The 21654-nt window shown below is 40.4% G+C and overlaps 1 protein-coding gene across 2 annotated transcripts in view; it reads right to left on the reverse strand.

Moving 5' to 3' along the window:
• The window catches only part of LOC144791889 (glutamine--fructose-6-phosphate aminotransferase [isomerizing] 1), a 214894-nt gene that overhangs the window by 80882 nt on the left and 112358 nt on the right, over positions 1-21654 (reverse strand). The window contains exons 9-12 of one of the 2 annotated variants that reach the window (XM_078666669.1): positions 16627-16689; positions 7501-7606; positions 5207-5370; positions 4217-4312 (exon numbers count right to left, since the gene is read on the reverse strand). In XM_078666669.1, coding sequence (XP_078522795.1) covers positions 4217-4312; positions 5207-5370; positions 7501-7606; positions 16627-16689 — 429 coding nt within the window. The remainder of the gene's footprint in view (positions 1-4216; positions 4313-5206; positions 5371-7500; positions 7607-16626; positions 16690-21654) is intronic. The other variant, XM_078666670.1, reaches the window with a different exon arrangement.

Genomic DNA, 21654 nt, shown 5'->3' on the forward strand with positions numbered 1-21654 from the left:
GCATGCCTGATGGGCACCCCTCTTGTGCACAATCCTTAATCTACACAAAGGGCCCTTAACTTGCACTTCACATCATAGCTTTGGAAAAAGATCTTCGAAAAAGAGCATGCTTGAGGATGTCCGTCAGGCATTGCTGCGCTGACCCGACGAGGAGGAAACACGATGATTAAGCAGGACACCCGTAAGGGTGTGTGACGGCCCCACTTCCAAAAAGGAACTACTCACCTCGTAGTGGCTCCTTTTCTCTGACCTACTCCCATTTGTCCTTTGTCCCATTTAGAAACAGCATACCTTTTTCTTCTGAGAATTAAGAGTGGAGTATATATGAAGGACCTTTATGTGCTCTAGGTCCCCAATTTTTTGTGATGGGTTACATTCTAGAGGGCTCACAAAAGACCCAAGAGGGGATGCGCCTCAGTTTCTGATATGTCATTCGTTCAGACACGTCGGTAAAGTGATACAAACCCCCGACAAAGCCAGTGTGGAGGGGTAAAAGTACCCTATCCCAGACTAGCAATCTGGAAGATCAGGAAGTAAGATGAGTAATAGCTAAAAGCCCCATATGTACTGTACACGTGGGATACAATATTATCACTATATAGCCAAGATCGATTAGGGGACCCTGGTTATCAAAATGGCAGTGAAGACCCAAAAGTTTTGTTCATCAAGTACTCAAGTACATCTACCACAGGAGGAGGAGAAAACGGAGGCCTACCATGCACGAGCTGGCCTTTAGCCTTCAAGAAAGAGGCACGCCAGATCAACAATAGAAGAGACAGCAAGGCACACACGACTGAAGAAAAAGGTGACCTAGGTAGTGGAAAAAAACATATACAGAGGAATGTGTTCTTTGTTCTTGGAGCAGAGCAGTTTACCCAGGAAGCAAACCTGGCTGCCTTCGGTCCCGTTTTTTTTTTGAGTTGGAAAGGGACCTTTGCTATAAAGGAAGTGGGTGGGCCAGCAAAATATGAGGCTACTGTGCAAACAATCTTTATCTTGTCAAGGCTTGTGAATATCATTTGTTTGGTTCACAACTGAAGGTTCAAGGTCTGCGACCAAGCATAAATCTTGGATGTTCAGATAGTTAACTGGGTTATTGCCACTTTAGGATGGAGGGGATCCTCTAACACAGCATTGTGCTGCACAAGAGAGTCTGGCTCACAAACTTGGACCTCAAGGATGTGTACTCGAGGGTGCCAGTCTTCGGTCCTGAGAGCAGGTTTTAGCAATCTGACTGGAAGGGGAAGGTCTGGGAGTTTGGTAGACTCCCCTTTCGCCTGTCCTCAACTTCTTGATGTTGGAGTATCACGGTGTTATTTGTTTCAGAGTGGAAGTCATAAGTTTGCTGAAACTTTCCCCCGAATTCTCCGATTCTTCATACCAATGAACAGGCCAGTAAGAGACTCTTCTGTAAAATTCAGTGACAGAAATATGATGAGTCAGCACGACTAAGTCAGGCTCAGGAAAAAGTATTTAGGGAACATGTTTTAACGATGAAGAAATACCTTATCTACGAAAATAGAATGTTTTCAGGAAACGGTATACCATGTCCTGGTTCGATTAATCGAACCAGGGAAAAAACTCTTACAATTTCTGTAATAGGAATTGTAAGACTTATATACAACTCAAAAAGGTACTAGCTTCTCTCAGTTAAGTGCGAGCAGTCGATGAGAACTACATTATATTTAGAGTAACTCTGCCCTCCAGTGGTCATACAAGGAAATTAAGATTTTAGAAGTAGTGAACGTGCCAAAAAATGTTAAGAAATACTTTAGTCTCCTTTCAGCGTTTTAAACCACTAAGATGAAAAACACAAATATTGTGTGTCGTATGGAGAGCCAATATTTTGATTTTTACAGGCCCCAAAGGGGTTTGTTCCTGCGGCACCCTGGATCCTTCCTACAATAAATTGGAAAACAAACTGTTACTGTGGCACACGAACCTTTTCAGACAAAGTCTTTCTCAGTGCCACCGTTATTATTACCATCATTGCATTTTTCATTACGAATTCATAAAGAATGAATATCTCCACATATGTGTGGTGTCACTTTATTAACTAGTTTAAATGCCTCGCTTAATCTTCGTTTTCTCTCTTTGCAGTCAAATTACACCTTGCATACATTTCTGACTAGCACCAGTACATTTCCTTCATGGTAAGCATATCAGCGCTTGGTGTAAAGTCATTTTAACGCCTTATTATTACAGCAAGTTGGTAATGTGTGACATGAATCTTTGTGCATATTTGTTAGCTTGAATATTGCTGTGGTGGTGTGTTTTTAAGCTATTGTGTTTTGTATTGTACTGCGATTGTTCTGTTACTGTTAAACTTTTTGACAGTTTTGTTGCGTCATTTTACAGTTTTATTGTGTTATTTTTCTCAGTGTTATGACGTGCTCCGTAGTTACCTTTGAGAGGTCAACAAATGCTGCTGCATTTCCAGCCCAAAAAATTCAATTCCGTTGAAGCGCCAGTGATAAACAAACATTTTCCACTGTCAAAGGTGGTAAAGTACTGCTAATCGAGCTTCTCAAATATTTAAGACACTGGTTGGACCACAACTGTGGCAGAGGCCGGTTTTAAATTAACACCTTCCAATATGTGAGGAGATGCCATCACCTCTGAAAACATTAAGCTACTTTCCTGAAAATGAAAAAATAAAGAGGGTAGCTACGCAGCAAATTCTCACATAGGAAACACATGCTGGCCATATATGCCCTAGGTAATGAAGTGGTAACTTGAAAAAAGATTTATTCTGAAGCATACATAGTATTTAGCATGGGTCGTTTGCACTGTCATCTGTTTTAAAAGAGGCAGACACTTTGCTTATGAATTCAGTAAAGATACCCATGATGGGCATGTAAAACCTTCTTCTCCATCAACAATTCTTCAAAGGCAAAGCCTGTACCAAACACATAAAAGTGGGGAAAACTAAGAGCATGCCAAAATGGAGAAAGAAAAAAGAGATACTGCCAATGAGAAGCTCGGGGCAAATTACATCTGTCCTGGAATCAGGGAACAGGATATAATGCACAGTATTAAATGATTCCAAGCTAGTTGCTTTGCCATATTTCACAAACTTCTGGAGAGGGCTATGTTCACGTCGAGAGTGGAAGAAAATATCTGATGGATTTGGAAAAATGACTGAAGAAATAAACACGGATCTACGTGGTTATCGGAGATCACCATGGGGTAACAAGAAAGATGCATTCTCAAGGCAACCCTATTTTTAGGGATAACTGAAGAGGGTTTATGAAAACAGAAGAGATATCAACTACAAAAGTCGATTTTTAAAATAGGTGGAGAAGGTTTTCTTTGTGAAAGTGTTTGAAAAGTGCACACATTACTCAATACTGATCTACTTTCAGACTGAAGGTTCTTCAGAAGGGATGGCTGGTGGTCCTAATGACTGCTCCAAAGTTCCTGATCGCTGGGCCAAGAAAATGGAGGTCTCTGGAGATTTCAACAGGGATCATTTGACTCTCCCTTGCACAGCATAAGCACTTCAGCCTTGCGGGGGGAGCTAAAATGGGACCTCTTACCGACCAAAGCATCTCTCCCCTTGCTCTCCCTTGCTCTCCTTTGCTTCTTTTGCACTACTGAGGCCATGACAGGGTCAGCTTAGATTTTTTTGGGGGCGAGGACAGGAAGAGGTTTGGAGATGGTCCTTGCTCTGTAGGCATTGAAAAATGACCTAATGAAGAATCCATAGTGCAGACAGAGTCCTCCACTACTTTACAGCCAGGTTTGCACTTTTTAAGGACCCATTCATACAATCCATATGCTCAGGCATCTCCTCCAAGTAGCAGAATTTATTTTATTTTTAAAAAATGTCCTCTGTACTACAGTGCATTGCTCTCACAAAGACTGTCTAGTTTGACAGTCGAGCTTTTTCTCTCGGAAGCTGTACTTTGTTTCGTTATTTCTTTTAGCATTTTCAAACACTATTTGCTTTCATAAAAATAAAAATGGTATGAAAAAATTGGGTTAGCAGGGTAAAATAAAAGTATTGTGGTGAAAACCTAACAGGCAAATGCCTCGAATACAATCAAGCTGATTTACAAAAATAAAAATCAGTTTTTTTTGCCTAGGCCTTTGGGGATCGGAAAGCAGCAATACCAGACACGTTCTTCAGAACATCAGCATTGGCTCAGCAAAACAGGTTCACTTTCAACAGAACAGGAAAGTAACAACTTCTTATCAAAACGAATGTACTTACCAGTGTTATCTTCAAAGTTAACACGTCCTCGCATTGTGTTCACAACAGACTCTGGCTGCTCAAAGATTTCCTTCTGCATAAACGAGCTGAAATTGCCTGTAAGAAAAAACATATGAAAATATCTCTTAATCCAAGAATGTAGAAAATGTACACTTCCACAAAAAAGTTTTTCCTGAAGAGTACAGGATGCAATCTTGTTAAAGTACTCACTGTTGATGCGATACAGTAGAATAATCAATGAACTCTGCCAACAGGGACCAGTAAGGCCTAGATGTCACAGATTACGCACCACGCAGTGCCTTTTACAGATTTTCGGCTAAACCGCAAAATGCACTATTCACCCCCTTCCTGCAGAACATCTAAGGTGAAAACTTACCACTCCTGACTGATAGGTATTATCCATAGAAAACGGGAGGCCCAAAGTCACTGGGAGTCACAAAGAAAACACAGCGATACATCAAGGAGCAAAAATAATAATAGTGGAGGTTTCGAAAAGGCGAAAGAGAAGGGCACACTGTAAATGTAACGGGCATTTAACATTTTCACAATTATTTTATTTTAATTAAAATATGATATGAATTGACCAAAGGTTAAAATCTGCATGTGAGCAGTAGGACAATATGACCAACACATCACTAAAGAGAACATTTCGCTAGAAAGATATCAACACTAAAGCGGATGCCTACTGCTTTAAAGTTTGAGACTCAGACATGGGCATTTTACATGAGAAGTGAATTTTCTGCAGAGAGGAAAAAGACGTGAGGAAGGAAGAGAGAGAGACGAGAGAGTGAGAGTGAGAGTGAGAGTGAGAGTGAGAGTGAGAGTGAGAACACACTGGAAAAGGTGGGGACAGTGCTAATGTATAAAGGCTTGCTTTAGCTGTAGAATTTTAACTGGTGAAACGAACAGATAAAGGAAATGTACATCCTTAATTTGTCCCCAAGGATGATCTCATTGCAGTGGAGTTCCCATTGGAAGAAGCTTATATACCTTTCATGATCTGCTGCAGCTCCATTTGCAAAGTCTGGATGGCCCGTGCTGGATGATCACCAACATTGCGTTTGACGCGGTGGATTGAAAGTCGACCATCCACGGCAGCAGCAACATCGTCATCTTCTAGGAAGATAACTCGGTTTGTGTGCTCGATAACTGCACTGCAAAGACAAAGGAGCTGTGTGAGCATCGGCTACAAAGTTAAGACTATTAATGCTTTCAAGCCACCACCCAAGATACGTCTGCACTGGTCTGCACTGGTACCTACCAAGAAAGCTCAGCCAGAGATAGACTGTTTTTTAGATTAAAGGAGGAATTTACATAGGCTGAAGAGTCAGTAGAGCTCAGTTTCAGGGTGACAGTGCATAAGACTGGTGGAAAATCTCGGCATAGACTACAGCAAAATGCAATCACACCATGCAAAGGATAATCCAAGCTCAAAATATAATGTAAATGAGACAATTAGAATTAATAAATTCGATATTCCGGATATATAGTGAGTGCTAGTACAAGAAAAATTATGGAATTGTCAGGTAAAAATTAAAGATGGTAATCCAGCGTTAAAAAAGGATTCTGGGAATTTAAGCTTCAAACAGGGTGTTCTCGTTATGTTTGTTGTAGCCTTATGCGGTCAGTGTTCCAGTCAAAGCTCTTTAATTACAAAAATACCTTTCATTACGAGAATGGGAGGCGGGCACTATAAACGTGCCATCGGTCTACTCCCCTTTCCGTCACACCCAACCAATAAACAAAGCATTTCAAACATGCAGTTCACTATTCATAATTATGACACCTCTCACATAGAGGTCTTGCCTGATTCAGACAGTCCGAATGAAAAATTACTAGTTTTCCTTTAATGTAAGCACAGGCTGTGGACCAGCAAGTGCTCGGCCTGAGGAAGGAAATAAAAAGGTGTGTGTCTTTGTGCTGGGTCATAAGTAACCTATCCATGACTAACCTGTAGAGAATTAATACAATCAACAAAATAGGCCTTTCGGTAACATAGTAAATGTAGAAATACCAGTATTTCTTAAACGTAAATCAGAAGCCTTATTCAGCATGAGAAGAAAAAAAGAAAAACACAACCAGGGAAGAGATTACTGTAAACTGCATGTATTATGGCATAAGTACATGAAGCTGTCTATGTACATTTTTACTGATGGTTTCTCCAAATGTGCAAGATGTGACGAAAGTGATAGTGCAGAGTGACGCGAAAAATAAGGTGACTAGATACAAAAAACACAATAAAAGACGAAAATGGCAGTGCTAAAGCAGCCTGCAAGCTGCCAGTCAGGCATGACTGAACCCACAGTCTTCAGCCAGAAGGGCAACGAGACCAATTGGGGAGGGGGGTGCGAGGGGATTAGGCCTTAGTATAGGCAATTAGAGCACGCCAATGTTTTGACCCAAATAATCATGGTTGTTTAGAACCATCAGAGGGTCTTTATCAGGGTGCGGGGAAGGGGCAACCTGTGCAGGGGAAGGGGCCAAACCTGGTATAAATCCTTAAATTGGTGCCTTGTTCGTTGAAAAACTCACCTTGAGTTGCATGAAAAAAACTTTCCAAGGAAGAATTCTTTTTGATGCACCTCAAGGTGAGTTTTTGCATGGACTAGCACCATTTTTAAGAAATCACACCAGGTTTGGCCACTTTTCAACCATTCCCATGCTATAGTTACACCGGTTGCCCCTTACCCACGTCCCAAAGAAGACCCTTTCTGATGGTTCTAAACTACAGGGCTTATTTGGGTAGAAATGTCAACACTTTCTAATTGTTTGGACTTATAAGAAAACTCTGTAGTTGCCCTTCTGGATGAGGATTGTGGACTCGGTCATAGCTGAAAGAGATTGCAGCTGCTTTAGCACAGTGATTTTCGACTGTTTAATAGGGTTTTATGTATCTAGTCACCTTACTTTTCACATGTCACCATGCACAAGCCCTTTCGTCATGTCTTGCACATATGGAGCCACCTTCAGTAAAATGTACGTAGACAGCTTCATGTACTTTTGCCTTAACGAATGCTGCTTGCAGTAATTTCTTCCCTGGTTGTTTTCTCTTTTCTGTTCTTCCTATGTTGAGTAATGCTTCTGATTTACCTTAAGAAATACTGGTATTTCCAAATGTCTCCGTTACCGACAGGACTATTTTGTTGCTGTACTAAACGATACACAGGTCTTGAGGTTCACTGGGTCACCCCATTAGACTGTAATGGGAGGATTCATACAAAGCGATACAGAATACAAAAGTGCACTGAATACAAGTTTGGAGCTTAACTGATTCCAAAACTTACCTGGCATCTGAGGCAAAGTAGTACTCAACGGCCCTCTCCTCCACAGGGAAGAGGCAGGTCGTGCTGTCTACGCGTGGAAGGATGCAGGAACCCTTCTTGTCTTTCCCTGTGAGCGAGGGTGATGGTAAAGTTAGAAAAAGTAGCTAGAAGCAGGCAGAGGGTACAGATGTGCTGAGGCTGCCTCAGAGGCAGATGAGAGTGAGAGGTATACTAATCACTTCTCTTCCACCCACCTTCGCAAACCATTCCCTTATTGCCCAGGGCTGCCATCTCTTAGGGTCATAAAAGTAGAACAAGGAAATGTGCTATGACCCACTGCAAATTTAAAAGATTAAACCATTCTGCCATCCTCTGTAAGAGAAGTTCTATTATGGCATGGCTTTTAATGAAGATTAATGTAGATATGTTATAAGGCAATTTAGTTATAATATGTGTGGTCTTATCTCAAAAATGGATTTAACTTTTTAAGTTGTATAAAAACAAACATTAAGGTTGGAAAATTACTTCCGACTCAATGAAGAAAAAAATGTGTAAGTGAGATGATCTTGCTATTTCTTTTTCAAATCTAATCAGATATACTGAGAATACTGATTCATCTTCCATATCGATCATTTTGCTGAACTGCTTTACGATAGCAAGAAAACAAATACTCCTTTTGGTGCAGACTGTTGAGGGCAAGGGCATAGATTCCCATCACATATTGAAGTCCTCGGGGAACTAGCTGACACCGAAGGAGTGTTTATTTTCTTGAGAAGTATTGAAGGCATTGAAGTCTAAGCAGGACTCAACTGCTAACCATCAATTCTGTTGCAATGTTAAGAAACCAATTTAAAGAATGTATTGCCAAATAAACGAGATTACAAGCAGTCTACCTCAGCTTCTACACAACCTCAGCACACCTCAAAACATACTGCATAACAGGTGGGTACAAAACATGGGAAACAATGTCCAACTTCCTCCCCATCCCAAAGGTTACTTTAGAACTTGCCACTGGCCGCGATCATCAGGAGTCCCCGTTCTGATTCATAATGAAGGGAAATTCACCACTTAAAAGTAAAACTATGCTTTATCTGCAATGCCAACATAAAGTAAATGTTGATGGTCCTTTTCCATCCTGCCCATTTTTTAAATGCAGTGACGCACACGTTTTGCTGTCCTAATTTCAATATGATGTGTGAAGCTTCCTAGTGGTTAAGCTTTGAGGTGTGGATTCAAAAGAACTAAGGTCTAATACCAGCTTCTTACTTCAATAGACAGTCTGATCAAAGGTAAATCTTGTTATCTCTGAGACAATATTCGATAGAACTGGCTGTGGCTAACAGTGGTGATTTGAATGACACTGACTGGAGACACTGTTAATGCACAACACATTAACATTATTAGCATGTTTATGTGCAGCACACTATAATCAAATTTACATTAGAAATGATCCAGGATGTTTGATACAATTATTCACTTGTAATCTGGAAAGATGTATGCACCTCTTAGGAGTTAGTATTGATGTCGGGGTGGCTATTAAAGTGTAAAAGTAACCTAGTGCCAATATTCATATTTTATATATGACAAATCACGATCCAAATAAAAAAAATGGCTCAATCATATAACACTTTGTAGCGTTAAATATAATTTTGGGTGGTATATGTGCTGCAATAAGGACTATATGGAAACCTCTATGAAAAAGGCTGTCTTAAGGCATGTGTATGTTAAAAAACTACTCATTTCTGCAATACCAACCCTGGGATAGTGGGTTTAGTTATTATGTTTAGATATTGTATTCAGGTAATGGGGGAAAGTATATTTACTTTTAATCCTAGTTTACCATCATGTGTTTTTTCTTTGCATCCATGTAAAATAGAAAATCTCTGAAGTAAAAGGTTCAAGGATATATTTTAAAAAGTAAAATGTTCATATCTAAAATCGGTTTTGTAAATCAAACATGCCTATACGAAGCAACTGGTCTGTCTTCATTTTAACATGCCCAATTATAATTTGTTAAAACTAAAAAAATAGATGTTGCGCAGATCAAAAATGTTTTTGTCATTTCTCATATCAAGATAAAAGCAAAGCAGAACTGGTGCCATGTGAAAACTTTAAACAAGAAGAAGGCAATGAAACAGGTTCCTTTAAAGAAATCTAGAAGCTAAACTGTCTTATCCTCTGCATGTCTAGTTAGGCAGTTATGTAATGGAGTACACAAGGACAGACTACAGAATTTGGTGCATCCATGGTTCCACTGAGTGAAGGGTGGAATGTTCATGAATTTGAAAAATATGTCCAGGTGGCTTTTCCTTCCCTATACTTTTATATATTAAGAAACAGTATGAATAAATAGCAAGCCCAGAACAAGCAAACTGGCGGAAAAGACCAAAGAAAGAGAAAAGGACAACAAAGCCAACCAACTGAATCAAAATACCCGACTCACTGCTGCCTCTGACCTAACTCATAGTTCCAAAGGTAAGAGCGACTATGCTTGAGGCACACCTTTTGTTGCTATACATGCTCACACACATGTGCATATGGAGATCTAATTGACATTTTAAAACGATCAACTGATTAATCGAGAATTCAGAACAAACTTTTGGCACTAAAGACGGATGCATTCTCAGCACAACTTTATCCTAGGTGAAATCTCTATGTGATCATTAATAAAAAGTACGTGGATCTCACTCAATCTTCTAGATACGGTGCTTTCCAGGACATGTGCCATATGTTTGTATTGTAGAAGTCCTCCATTGAACACGTATGTTTTGACAAAACTACATTCAGTTTTTCAATGGGAGGGAATGAAAACCAACAGAGTGATAACCGATCACCTCCTCCAGGAGATCTTAGATCAATGCTACTGTGAAAAAGATGCCTAAGAAGAAGTTTGACGATATGCGACTATCACTGATAAAGGGACATTTACAGAGGTACAGACCATATCTAGTTGGTGCATTCTCTTATGTGCCTGCTTTTCTAGGAACTAGAAGCAGAGCATGTAAACTTAAAGGCACAGGATGTTCTTGTGGAAGAAGGTTAGTCTCTTTTAGAATGGCAAAGCAGTCTTGTAGAAGGTTCAATTGACCTTGTTGCATGTACTAAGTAGCTAGGTAGTTATGCTCAGCAATTAAGGCCTGGAATAGAAACTCCTGTCTAACATGATGGATAGCAAATCGAATCGACATGGTAGCCTCTGCTGAGGTTCCTGGGAAAGGAGGAAGGAAGCTCGCCATCTCCACTGGCATGATAAATCCAAAGTAAGCTGAATCATTTTGTTCTTGCTTCATTTCTGTTTTAGGTTTCCTGGAAATTTGTGGAACTGGTAATAATGCATACTTATTTTCCAGGCAAGCTTATCCACATGGCATTCGCCTTAGATGTATTTTCTGGGAATCTGGAGTCACAGCCTCAGTAATTTGTGTTTTCTACTGTGGCAAATATCTCTAAATCTGGCTTACACTATGCGTCAAAGACCTTTAAAAGCTAAACATGGTTTATTACTCTTCCTGAACTTTTTGAAGAAACCTGCTCTGCTTAAGCACTTAGGTGTTTTGCCAACATGGTAGGTGAAAGGTTGTGATGCTGATGTTCCGGGGTAGAGAACACTTAGATAGATTGCGCCTTTCTGAACCAGGCTCTTGATCTTGTTTTCCCTAGTTTGTGCAGATGATATATTTTGTTTTCTTTGAAATCAAGAACTATCTTGATGTAATGATAGGTAGGAACAATTTCAGAGCGAGGTGGCTTGGTCAGAGTTCACATTTGTTCATGTAGAAAGACTGCGCTCTTGGTGTCGACTACCCTTGATCTGTCAATTAGCCGATGTGGACTCACCACCCATGTCCTGAAGAATCAGTATGATGGACTGAATTGGAAGAGACGTTTGGAAAGTTAGTCCTCACAGCCTGTTTCTTTTGCACTGCCAGAGAAAAGTTTATTTGCTGTTGGGTCAGAGTTATTCTGTGATCTTATTGTCCCAAGTTCTGGCATCACTGGTCTTCCAGACACTATGAAAATGGATGAAGCAAAGGAGTTCATCAGAAAAGAAACTCAACTTTTGGTTTGAGCCTTTTCGCGAGCTTGCAACATTTCAGGACAAGAGATAACATGTCCTATGAAGGAACACACACAAGATCCTTGCATTTAGAAACACTCCAAATTCTAAAATGACTACACCAATGCCAAGGTGATCTTTCACAACTGACCTTAAGTTCCAGATTGTAAAGGACCTCAGCAGCTGATTCCAGATCCTGAAGTACTTTGTGGTGAAAGGAAACCTTGATCTATAAACTGCCTAGATAGCGATAGAAGAAACCCCCCTGGTGTCTTTTTAAAGCTGACACTATTGCTACACGTTGGAAGAATGGCCTGGAACAGATTTCAGGCCTAATCAAAGTACCATGAATGAAAATGTCCAGTCTCCACCTTGCGGCACAAAAATTGTCTGAGCTTGGTTATCACCGGAATATAAAAGCAAGAGTCCAGAAGATATGTGGCAACCATCCTGTCCCCTTGTTGGACTTGCTTGTGGGTAGAAAGCAACAAGAAAAGATGTCAGATTCCCTATTACAGTAGAACCATTCGTGTTGCCTTCTCGGCAACTCAGTGCAGTGGCAGACACCTAGAGGCCATAGGTGGGACGTTGGGAAGAGCTGAACATAACTCTGGTTTTATACATGTCGCAGAATTGTTAGCGTTTCTTGATATACTCTGCCACAGCAGAAAACGAGACAATATGTTTCTACCCATAGGGTGATCAGGGGTGGAGGCAGACTGAGGGACCAGTAGAAGGTAGGGGGAAAGGGCTTTCCAATCGGAGGAGGGGTGCTGACCTACATTAGTTCAGTTTCACGCCTTAGTAGGGGTTTGTAGTTTGCGTGTGCAAATGATGCACGTGCTGCCTTTGCCTAAAGTCAGTATGAACTCATTGGTGCTGGTCTCTCCTATGAGACTGAGGGTTTGATTTTGAAAACTTTATTTTTCACGAATTCAAATAGATTTAACCATTTCCATCAGTTTTCATTATTTGAGGTAAGCATGGGAAACAAATACTAACAATTATGTGAGCAGAAGATCCAAGTTTATGGTGCACATTTAAGATAGCGCCACAAAGCTCTCCTTATCACCATGCCATGGTACAAACTAGGAGTAGCAAGGCTTCCCACTCTGCTGCCAAACAATCATCCCATTTTAACTACCTCCTGAAAATAAACTCTCCTTTCTGTCATGCTAAAGGAATGAAAACTGTCTCAGTAAGGCTCTATTCAGAAAGGCAGAATAGCTGGCAACTTGCAGAATAGTGGAAGATGTTTGATGGGTCTCTTTTCTCTCAGCGTCAAGGTGATGACTTTCCTTGTCGGGATTCTCTTTCTCATTAGAACGGCTCCTGATCCGGTGAGCTGAACTTCTTCTCAAGAAATCTTGTTTTGCTTAACATGGCACAATTAGAAATGATCCACTATAGGTTTAAGAGAATCTTTGACTAAAGAGACCAGGTGTCTATCTTGCGCCTTAGAATGCAAGGTTTTAGATGGCTCAGGTTTAGTCCTGCAGAACAACAGTAATAATGTTGAGATTGCTGGTCACCTTTGCATTTCTTCATGGAATGTTACATCATCATATATGAGTGAGATTATGGTGTGAAATGCCTGGGATGTGTGTGGCAAGATATGTCCTCAACCAAACTCTTTATTCTTATCCAGGGAATGGTGGTTCCTTCTTGACCCACACCTTGAATGTTGAGGACAAGTGGGATAATACAGATGTTTTGATCTGTATTTACCTCCGAGCCATGGCCAGTTTGGCAGGGGAGGAAGGCCAGCACTGATGGTGGACGAATATGCAAAAGTTACCTTCAAGGAACTTCATGGAAGAGACAGCACCATATCTTCTTCTTGGCAGACAGGAGCCTGCGGCAATTCATGGGGATAAATCATTTGGTGGTGTTAATCAACAGAGCTCTCCTATTCTTCCACTGCTTGAAACCTTTTGGATTGTGGTTTTCTAGACACAGAAGTACCCAAAAGGCTAGACTATCAAATGACTTGTAGTTAAGCATGGCTGCATGCATCTAAACAATGAAGGAGTTCTTGACATCCTATGGTGTCTAGCATCCTGAAGTATTCACGGTAATGATAGTAATATAATCACTAATAAGAGTGACCGTTTCAGGTGTCAAAGACCGCCCACTCAAGTTCTGAGGAAGAGGGAACGATAGCGGGGTGCTTGAGTTAAGCTGGGACCCTGTCGAAGTTTTCCTGGATGGCTCAATTAGCAAACAATTGAACTTTTTCTCTGTCATCCACTGCATCTTCTAACAATTATCACAACCTCAATTAATTGGAAATGCAGAAGACAAACCAGACAAACTCTTCATTTGTCCTTCCAGAAATACTTTTCTACAAATGCCATTACTGTGATAGAAAGATCTGGCACAGTGGTTAGAGGATAGGAGGAAGAAGTTCACCATAGAACTAAACACAAGGAGAAAAATCTTGCCTTCAGCAAAAAAAGTGTCAGGAAAACTCTGAACTTGACTGCACCCACAAGTTACTTTCTAGAATACATTTTAAGTCATTAGATAATGTAAGAAAATGGATTAACATGTTTATAGATCAAAGCGGTATGAAGGATACAACTAGACTGACTACATAACTCTATAGAGCATTATGGGACAATGCAGTTTCTAGAATTTCAAGTAACTGGGACAGCTTTCATCTCCTTTTTAATAGTAATGCTGATGGCACCATTTTCTCTTCTTTTCTTATAACTTGCTAAGAGAATTTTCTTTCCCGAAATGTAATGTATTGTTTTGAAAATTTCACATTTTATGTAAAAAAAGATGAAAATGTTTTCTTATAGCATATTTTCTGTGAAAGAAAGGATTACAAAAATGTATTATGTGTCCCTGTACCAGCATTCCACACACGGGTGGAGATAATCTACTGTTTATTAATGTAAACCTCCCTGTGAATATGGTGTGCAGGCATAGGGGGTGGGGTGGGGGGGTTGGAGGGGTGGGCAAGGGGTTTACTATGGACCCCATTTACCTTCAAGACAACTGCCCCATGCACGCCTGAAAAGGACTGGCTTTTAAAATGGTGGGGCTCTTGGCTTTTTTGTGTTTTCTCAAGACTGCGCTTGCCAGCTTTAGGCAGCGGCCAATATTTCATCGACTTTAAATTATAAAATTGCATTAGTGCAATCTCTAGATGGATGTGTCCTAAAATGCCCTGAGTCAAAGTAACTCATATTTCAGAGACTGAACCGTAGAATTGTACGTGTAGGCACACTTATCTACAGCAACTGAAGACGGGGCAGATACAACTTTAGATTTAATTTGGGAATTTGCTTCCAATCAAAGTATAGAGACCTCTAGGGACCGACCCTCTGAAAGAAGCTGGAAATTAAAATAAACTGCATCTCTTTTGTTTAAAATGTGTATGTTTTGAAGTGAATTTCTTTATGTTGGAACTACAGGAGATAAAGCAAAGTTTACGAACCTTCAGACTGTTTGCAATTCGTTTTACTCACCAATCATTTGGAACAATGCAATAGAAAATGAAAGTAATGAGAACGAGAAAGAATCAACTGATGAGAAGGTAGATTAAAGTGGCAGGAGGGATGCTAGAGGTTCAATTTAGTAAAATGCATGCACATTTCTTCAGACCTCTCTTTCGAGTAATTTTTAAATGGACGCATACTATTTATTTTGTTATGCACTGGTATTGCTTTCCACCACATTGGAAATTTCCTACATGGGCCAAAAAAGTGTGTGACAACAGAAGGAAAAGCATAGGCCTGCATACACCAAGGTCAGGTCACTGCAAAAGGTAGTCCCAAGAGAGATCTGGCACCAGTTTGATTTTTAAATTGCAAATGAGCTATATGCAAATTAGGGTCCTAGAAAGATGTTCAGTGCACTAGGGAAACCAAAGGCACTGATCACTTTCTGGAAAAGTCAAAGTTTCTCAAGGGGACAGTCGCATAAAATGAAGGCTTGATCTGCAAACTGAAGTCGTCAACATATAAGCCTCCAAATATGCCACTAAATGGCTGTCACACAACCCTGGGCGTGATTTCAACTAGGGAATAAGTGATGAGAGGAGTTGCTTTCTGTGCCAAACCGCTGAGCAGTCCAGCCTATGTTTGGTGGGTGCCACATAGGTAATTATGCATTGGCAAACAATTCAGTAAGAGTGCAGATCATCCTTCTGCATAAAGGTAGCTCAAGACAGCGGGCATAGTTGTCGCAATACCCCTTTACTCTAGTGACTACTTTCCTAAAATATAGGACTACAGGAGGTAGACCGGGAAAGATGAGGATATCACATGAGGGCCAAACTCACTGAATCTGCTGATGGAAATATTACCAAAACAGGAACACATAAGGAAACAGGCATCCCTAATAAGAGGTCATAGATATTCACTGACTGACGGTGGGCGCACCGCATCCCTAAGCTGTTCTTCACTGTTGTCATCCTTTTGTGCTCAAGGCCTTTCATAAACCCTGTGTTTGAGATTCTGGTGGATCTAGACAATGGCCTAGGTGGTAGAATTAAATATTTGGTGCCCTACAAAAACGCATACGATATGCAGAATGCTGCACCTATTTGTCTTGTCATGACACACCCCATTTAGGGTCCATTCAATTACAATGCATGAAACCGGCCCAAGTACAATGTAAATAACAACAATAGATCTACGAAGCATTGATGCCTAAGACAGTATATGCGTACATGTACTTCTGTACTTCCATAACAATTACAAATGGGTACTTGTGTGCGTTCATTGAATTTAAGGAAGGGGTATCTACGCACCGTCCAGATCATATTAACTATGCTCCGCCATACCGCTCACAGTTCGATTGACATTACTACCACAACACCAGCACAAAGTATCAACCTAAAACATGCACCCCTGAAAAGTGCTCGTAATTAGTCGCCCGAGGTCAACCCACTCAACAACATTTGTCATGACAAAGACACAAACAACAAATACAATCTGTTAGGAGCAGCAGGGGAGAAGTGGAAAGCAATACCAGATGGCCAGCAGGCGAGATGAGTTTCCCGCCAAGAGAAAGACTAGTCATTATAAGCAGTATGTAAAGAAGTTGCAATATTCAGGCAGGTCTGAAATAAGCACCTTGTTCCAGACTATCATCGATAGAATGGCCCCTGACCGGTGCAGCTGAAAGGGACATGGAAGCTGAAAGGGACATGGAAAAAAACAACGAAATAAAATGCAAGACAAAATGGCATTAGCAACATAGTATTATACAAACAAAGCTCGATGTTTTTTTTTACCTTTATGACAACACCAGTACTTAGTACACACACTATCTCTTAATATCAGCCACTGTCAACTGCCACCACCACATGCCAGGGCCAGAAATCGTTCCTTAAAACTGTTATATAAAAGTACACTACTCAGCCATTATCACACAGGGGAGGTTGTCTATGTGGTGAGCATGCTCTATCATGTCTCACTGCAAACACGGATGCATGTTAGCTGGAAAGTCAAATATCCTTAATGGTGATTCTGCTCATCATCTGTAAATTTATATCATGCAGATATCCTGAAAATCTAGCATGCTATCTTAGGTTGTTCACTCCTGGTCCATTGTTGTACTTTGCCTTATTGGAAGATGGTAGGTACGCTGCCTACCGCTGGTGTTTGGATCAGTGCCAAACACCAAACACTGAAATAGATGTCCCTTTTTGCTTCTACAAAACTCCTACCACAATAGAGAATGATAGGCAAGGCCTAGCATCGTTAAAAAAGGATCTCTTGATTTATACACTTTTGCATCTCCTACAGAAGCTTGGGAGAAGAATTCTGGAATTTTAGATGGGAAGCGCAGGCTGTAGATTGGAGAAAAGTTCAAAGAGAGATTGTATTTTCGGAAGCCCCTTGGTCCTAGGCCACATTTTGTTAAAGTAGGACAGTGTTCTTTCGCCATCCTAGATGGGAAACAGATGTTTATCGATTAGTGGAATAGAATGAGCTGTGGTCCTAAAAGAGAGACATGATGGTCTTTTGACAGTGCCTGGGGAACTGGCAAGTTGGGCAAAGCCTCTGCTTCCTTGAGGAGGGACTCTAAAAGGACTACTTAATTTTTTAGACCACACTAGCCTAAAATGTCCAGTAATTACCTTTCTACTCGCCAAACTTACAAAAATGAAAAACTTGGCCATCGCTAACCCTCTTATGCCTTTCCAGAGACTTCAGTCACCGTAGCAAATACAGTTTTGCAATCAGAAAATTAGATTAAATAAATGGCCGATACTAGAGCAAGGCATGCCTGCTCATGCACAGTGTGCCATAAACTACTTTAGTAATCGGAAGCCACAGCAGGAGAATTTTTTCAGTTACTTTCTGAAGTTGACATTTAGAAAATTTAGTTTGGCTAACACACAGACAAAAGACAAAAGTATGAAAACGTACTACACAGAATGTTTTTTTTTTAATACATTCATTCCAGAGTCCAAAGGGTCTGAAACAATCTCCTCCTCAGTGATTGGGAATTTTCTGCTGGCAATGGAATTAGAGATTAGTTGCATAAAGTGGTATTACATTTTGAGCATCACAGGCCCTGGGACTTGTAAATCGGTCAAATATATCAGTGGCAAGGGGGAAAACTAGGGAGGAGGAAAAGGAGAATTAAGCAGTGAATGACAAATCTGGAGAAACAGAGTCTGAGAATTGCTTTAAAAAAAATTAAAACAACTTTGTAGGAGGGTGGTGGAATTTACAAGTATTAAAATTGACAGCTTAAACGCCTGTATCAAGGAAGAGACCAAAGATTTAATGATGGCAGTTCACTGTAGCGGTGAACGATCAACTTATGGTATTAGATGAGTTCAGTATCTTTCACTCATCTTACACATTTTGTGATACAGGAAACTTTCAAAGCAAGGTATGGTCCAGAATCATGCACCGAGAACGAGAGGCAATTTTAAAGTGCAGGTGAGGCTTAAATATCTTTGAGGTACCTGTTGCAGACACACTGGACCAAGCAAACATAGCTACACAAGTTACTATGAGGGAGTCAGAAAACCTCAGAGGGAAGGTATTTGGAATGGGGCTAATCACCACAGGGTTCAGAGTATGTCCGGTAGGTGTTTCAAGGCGCAAGGTTTCAATAAATCATCTGGTATTACAGTACACCAAGTTCTATAAAATGCTTGTCCACCAAGAGATACTCACAAGCACATTTCCCATGACAGTTACCATTATAAAAGAGAGGTTGTCAGCCACAGAACTAGGAAGCGTCCCTCAAAGCATTAAGGATAGGTGATGTTCAAATAGCTACCACACTCAATTGCAAATCCCTTTTATTTTATGGTGCTGCCAAAAGCTTGGTGAACTCCTGTAGAAACAGTTCCATCTCGGACATTAACAGAATTCTCATCCTGAACAACTTCCACTGAATTTCTGTACTGAATGAAGAAGAAACAACTGGAAGAAAATTCTCTCACAGAGGAAAGATCTTGCTAGGACCTGTTACTGAGAATAAGCTGCTTCACTCATTACTTGACGCTGGTCTTCAACAGCAGACCGATAATTAAATAATAATTGCAACCCGAAAAGCTGCCCATTTTAGGATGTGCAATCAGCAAAAAACAAAGTAAGGGCCCAAAATGTTTGGAGGGTGAGAAGGCCTTCCCTGCGTCTGGCTGAAAGGCGAAAAAATAAATTGGCCTGGAATGACTTGATACACAGGTATGACAGGACAAATGCACAAAAGGGATGCCTTTGGAGGACCTCCTTAGTATAAATTTAAAATTACTGCATGTTTTAAATACTTTCACCAGGCTGGCCTGACATACAGACATTACCCACAATTTGAGAAGAAGGAAGAGCAAGAATGGGACATTATATAAAAGACAGCATTAACTGTGAAATTCAATGTATCCTTTGATTTCCTAATGCACATTAACAAAATGCTAGCCACTTGCTTTAATGTTGGGTCCTTGTAGAATTCTGGTTTGACAATGTTTGCATGAGACTAGTATGTGTTGGCAAAAGGTAGGTCACGAAGATCAGTAAGGCTTTTAAGTTTGTCAGTGTTAAAGAATGCAGTGATAAGGAAAGTTGTTCTGTATGTGCTCAATTGGACTAGAGAATCAAGCTAGGTATAACAAGGCTGGAACAATAAGGATCAACAAGCTTGAAATGAGTACAAAGTCAAAAGACCTGTTTAGAAAGGATTGCTTAGTTCACACTCCACCCTTAAAGACAACAAACTGCTGGCTTTCAGGGTTATTGGCCGCCAAAAATGGTCTTTGCGTTGTGAGCATAAATATGGAAGGTCATCTCTAAGAGGGCTTTCAGGAATTTGTTCAGCAACACAAAAAAAACGTTCCGCTCTAGAAGACTGATTAACAAACACTTACCCTTCTACAAGTTGAGAGTCATTGCATCATCAGAGTCGCAATGTGGTCCTGACCCAAACTCCGAGGAGGAAGAGTCTGCTGTAGAGCGTAGGGTAGTCTTATTTTAATTATTTAGATATATACTACCTACTCAAGAGTGAACGATCTTGGCCCACCAGGATAACGTTGAAAACATTAATACATTTTTATTTCTTGTGCAGAGTTGAAGACTGAGTTGAAAATCCTTATTGCTTGGCCAGATACCAGACATTACTTGAAAACCTAAGGCAATCACCCCCAGATTTCTCAAAAACTGGACTATCAAAATGATGTGCTTTCTACCCTACAGGAATAATCTACTGTGCCCCACCTAGAGGAGATAAAGCTGTGACCCACTGCAATTGATTGAGAACTGTAGCCACTGCATGAAGCATGGTTAAGATAATAAAGGGTGCTTATGGAAAGGTTGTGCTCAGGGAAAATTGTTTAGATTACAGATAGTAGTCTGCTATGCACTAAAGTGGTGATTTGCTCGGTCTACCCACTGGCTATGTGGAAGGCAACATGAATTACTTTTTGGCATAGGTAAGATGCTACTGAAAAACCAGTGTGACGATCCTTTTTGCATTTAAACTATACGTTTTATCATTCTAATGCTCTAGCAGACAAGAAGGTCACCAGATCATTGTCAATGTAATCACAAATTCATCAAGAGTGGGGAAGTAATTCAGATAGCAGTGGTTTACGAATGGCTTTTGATCACAGGCTGATGAGTGGAAACAGGAACATGGATGGGGATCACATAGTGTACAGACAGACGAGAAAACATAAGCATTATGTTTTCGCTGAACAGTTTTGAGAATTTGCATCTGGCCCCATCACACACTAACAGCGGTTTGCAGTGGCTTATAATAAGCATGAACCAAACATGAGAAAAAACGATATTCACTGTTACAGGGCACATTGATTACACAGACAAACTACACACAACTTAAAAGTTCAAGCAGTTAAAACACTATCCCCCAGATTCATCAATGTCCCGATTTGCTAGTCCTTAATAGCGATTATTAAGGAATCGCTATTAAGGACTTGCAAAACGGGATTCATGTAGAAATCACAATATTATTTGCGATTTCTACAGCTTCCTTATTTGCGATTAGCAAATTGATAATCGTTATTTGCGATTAGCAATTTGCTAATCGCAAATAAGGATGCGATTTCAAGGGTGCCAAGGGTGTCCAAAGGACACCCTGTAGAACCCCTGAAATGTCAATGTAGACTGATGTTGCGCACACACAACTTAGAAAAATGCACTAATGTGTATTTTTCGAAGTTTTCACTATTTACCACAAAGTCAGACTTCGCGGTAAATAGCGGTAAAAAATTGCGAATTCGCAATTTTTCAAAGTTTCATGAACAGCATTTAAGGAATCTCTAATTGAGATTCTTTAAATGCGATCGCAATTTGAGAAATCGCAATTATTTGCGATTTTTCAAATTGTGAGTTCATGAGCCATTGTGTAATTCCCAATGCCATTTTTGCGGGTGCAAACGGCCGAATTTTGCGATTTGCACCGTTTGCGCTCGCAAAAATGCTTGATGAATCTAACTGTATTTACCTAAATGTGTGCTATCTTAGAGGTAATCATTTTCTGTGGAAGGTTTTTAAAGAAGTCAAGAACCAGTCCTCGGTGTGAAAGGGAAATTGTTCACAGATGTCCCTCTCCTGGTGGTGCAAGAGGCCCTATGTTTGTTAAGTGATATTCCCTACACATGTAACAGGGTTAGGCAGCAG

The sequence above is a fragment of the Lissotriton helveticus genome, chromosome 11, assembly GCF_964261635.1.
Source record: "Lissotriton helveticus chromosome 11, aLisHel1.1, whole genome shotgun sequence".
NCBI lineage: Eukaryota > Metazoa > Chordata > Amphibia > Caudata > Salamandridae > Lissotriton > Lissotriton helveticus.